General features: G+C 43.7%; 1 protein-coding gene across 4 annotated transcripts in view; it reads right to left on the reverse strand.

Annotated features, from left to right (window-relative positions):
• LOC122252678 (otoferlin) overlaps window positions 1-2,500 on the reverse strand; it is a 390,650-nt gene that overhangs the window by 201 nt on the left and 387,949 nt on the right. For all 4 annotated transcript variants that reach the window (XM_086535872.1, XM_086535873.1, XM_086535871.1 and 1 more), the window contains 2 exons: window positions 2,310-2,500; window positions 828-928 (listed from right to left, as the gene is read on the reverse strand). The exon at window positions 2,310-2,500 is cut by the window's right edge and continues 28 nt beyond it. In XM_086535872.1, the coding sequence (XP_086391998.1) occupies window positions 828-928; window positions 2,310-2,500 (292 nt within the window). The remainder of the gene's footprint in view (window positions 1-827; window positions 929-2,309) is intronic.

The raw sequence follows: 2,500 nt of genomic DNA on the forward strand, positions 1-2,500 counted from the left end.
CTGTAGGGGGGGAAGTAGGGATGTGTGGTTAGTACAGGGGGGCTTGGCATTTTTTTTTTTTATTATTTTTTTTTAGTAGTGGTGTTTTTTTGTTGTTGTTGTTTTTTCTTTTATTTTTTTAGTTTTAGTTTTGGTGGTTGTTTTGGTGGCGTGAATGGTGTTGTTGTGGTATTTTGTGCTCTCGTCTCTCTCTCTCTCTCTCTCTTTCTCTCTCTCTCTCTCTCTCTCTCTATCTATCTCTCTCTCACTCACTCACTCACTCATTCACTCACTCACTCACTCTCTATCTCTCTCTTACTCTCTCTCTCTCTCTCTCTCACTCTTTCACTCTCCATCTCTCTCTTTTACTCTCTCTCACTCTCTCTCTCTCTCTCTCTCTCTCTCTCTCTCTCTCTCTCTATCTATCTATCTATCTATATCTATCTATCTATCTATATATATATATATATATATATATATATATATATATATATATATATATTACTATTTATCTCTCTATATCTCTCTCTCACTCTCCATCTCTCACTCACTCTCTATCTCTCTTTCTTACTCTCTCTCTCTCACTCTCTATCTCTCTCTCTCTCACTCTCTATTTCAATCTCTCTCTTATCCTCCCCTCTCTCTCTCGAAACCTCTCCTTCCCACCCCTCTACCTCCTCCCTCCTTCCCTCCTACTTTCTCTCCTCCCCCTCCCCTGCCCCCCTCCCTCTCCTCACCCCTTCCCTTCTCCCTTCACCCCCCCTCCCCCCGTCCCACCTATCCTCTCCCTCCCTCTTACTCCTCCCGTTATCATCTTTCCTCCTCCTCCTCCTCCTTCTTATTCTTACTTTGGCTTCTCCAGCGGGTCGGGTTCGTTGCGGCCGAGTCCTGCTGGGTTCTTCTCTGCCTCGTCCTTCGTTAGCAGGTGAATCTCAGCCTCAACTTTGCCCTGTGGATAAATAAAATAGATGTAGATTCTGTCTATGTATATTCCTTGTAATTATGTGTGTGTGGTGTTATTTTTCATTTATTCATTTATCATTTATTTATTTATTTTATTATCATTATTATTATTATTATTATTATATTTATTTATTCATTTATTATTATTATTATTAGTTTCTTTTTTTTTTTTTTTTGGGGGGGGGGTATTGTAGAGGGGTTGAGACATGTTTTGATGATGCTTGTGCTTGCTTTTTTAAGATTTAAGGAGGTATGTGTCATTTATAATGGATTATATGTATAATATTCTCGGTGTATTGTAAGCATAGTGAAGATGATGATGATGATTTTTTTTTTGAAAAAATACCAAAGATATGATAATTCTTGACCTGAGAGTAATCAGTGTTTCGTAAGGATTGTCACCGTCTTATGACTGAAAACTCTTATAAGGAAAAACATTTAAAAAAATGCAATACACTTCATGATAGTAAGTCACCTTGGCACTGAAAGAAAATTACACAATACTCATGATAACAAATCGTAAAACAGCGTCTCATGACAGCATGGCGTGACACAGTATCATGCAACCGGTAACCACGCGACGCATTGCCTCTCGGATGCATGACGCAACACTTCGTTGCATGACACAGCATCACAGAATGTATTGCCATTCACAATGCAACGCAGCCGGACATACATACATCACATGACTACATATCGCTCAAGAACTTAACACTCACACAACATACATACACACAACATACATACACACCCAGCATACATACATTCATCGCACAACGGACAAGTTTAACTCTTAGGAACTTAACCTCCCTAAAAAAACACACACAACACAACAACACACAATAGTAGAACACTCAAGAAATTAACACCAAACAAAGCACCCCCCCCCCCACACACACACCACCTTAGCAATGCATTCCACAACTAGGTTCATACCCCAAAGACTGCCAAGAGACTCAAGCATATCAGCATAACTTGATGAACCCTTTGAACTACAAAGGCTACATCACACCACAGCATAAGACTCAACCCCCCAACCCCCACAACACAAGACAGACTCAACCCCCGACCCCCCTCCCCAACCCCCACAGCACAAGACAGACTCGACCCCCCAACACCCACAGCATAAGACTCGACCCCCCAACACCCACAGCACAAGACAGACTCGACCCCCAACACCCACAACACAAGACAGACCTCGACCCCCAACACCCCCCAACCCCCAACCCCCACAACACAAGACAGACTCGACCCCCCAACCCCCACAGCACAAGACAAACTCAACCCCCAACCCCCCAACCCCCACAGCACAAGACAAACTCAACCCCCGACCCCCCTCCCCAACCCCCCCCTAGCACAATACCAACCGTTAGTTCCATCTCCTCGTTTTCCTTCTTGATATAGAAGGGCCACCATCCCTTCACTCGTCTCTGCTTGAAGATGTTCACCATTGGCACCGAACCATCCGTCTTGAGCATGTCCAAGGTGCAGAGCTTCGAGTTCTTGGCACCCCGGGGGAATCGGTTGAGGTCCAGGGTGATGGCACCGAGGAAGTCGT

The sequence above is a fragment of the Penaeus japonicus genome, unplaced genomic scaffold (assembly GCF_977035675.1).
Source record: "Penaeus japonicus unplaced genomic scaffold, GWHDUDI00000001_assembly GWHDUDI00000004, whole genome shotgun sequence".
Lineage (NCBI taxonomy): Eukaryota > Metazoa > Arthropoda > Malacostraca > Decapoda > Penaeidae > Penaeus > Penaeus japonicus.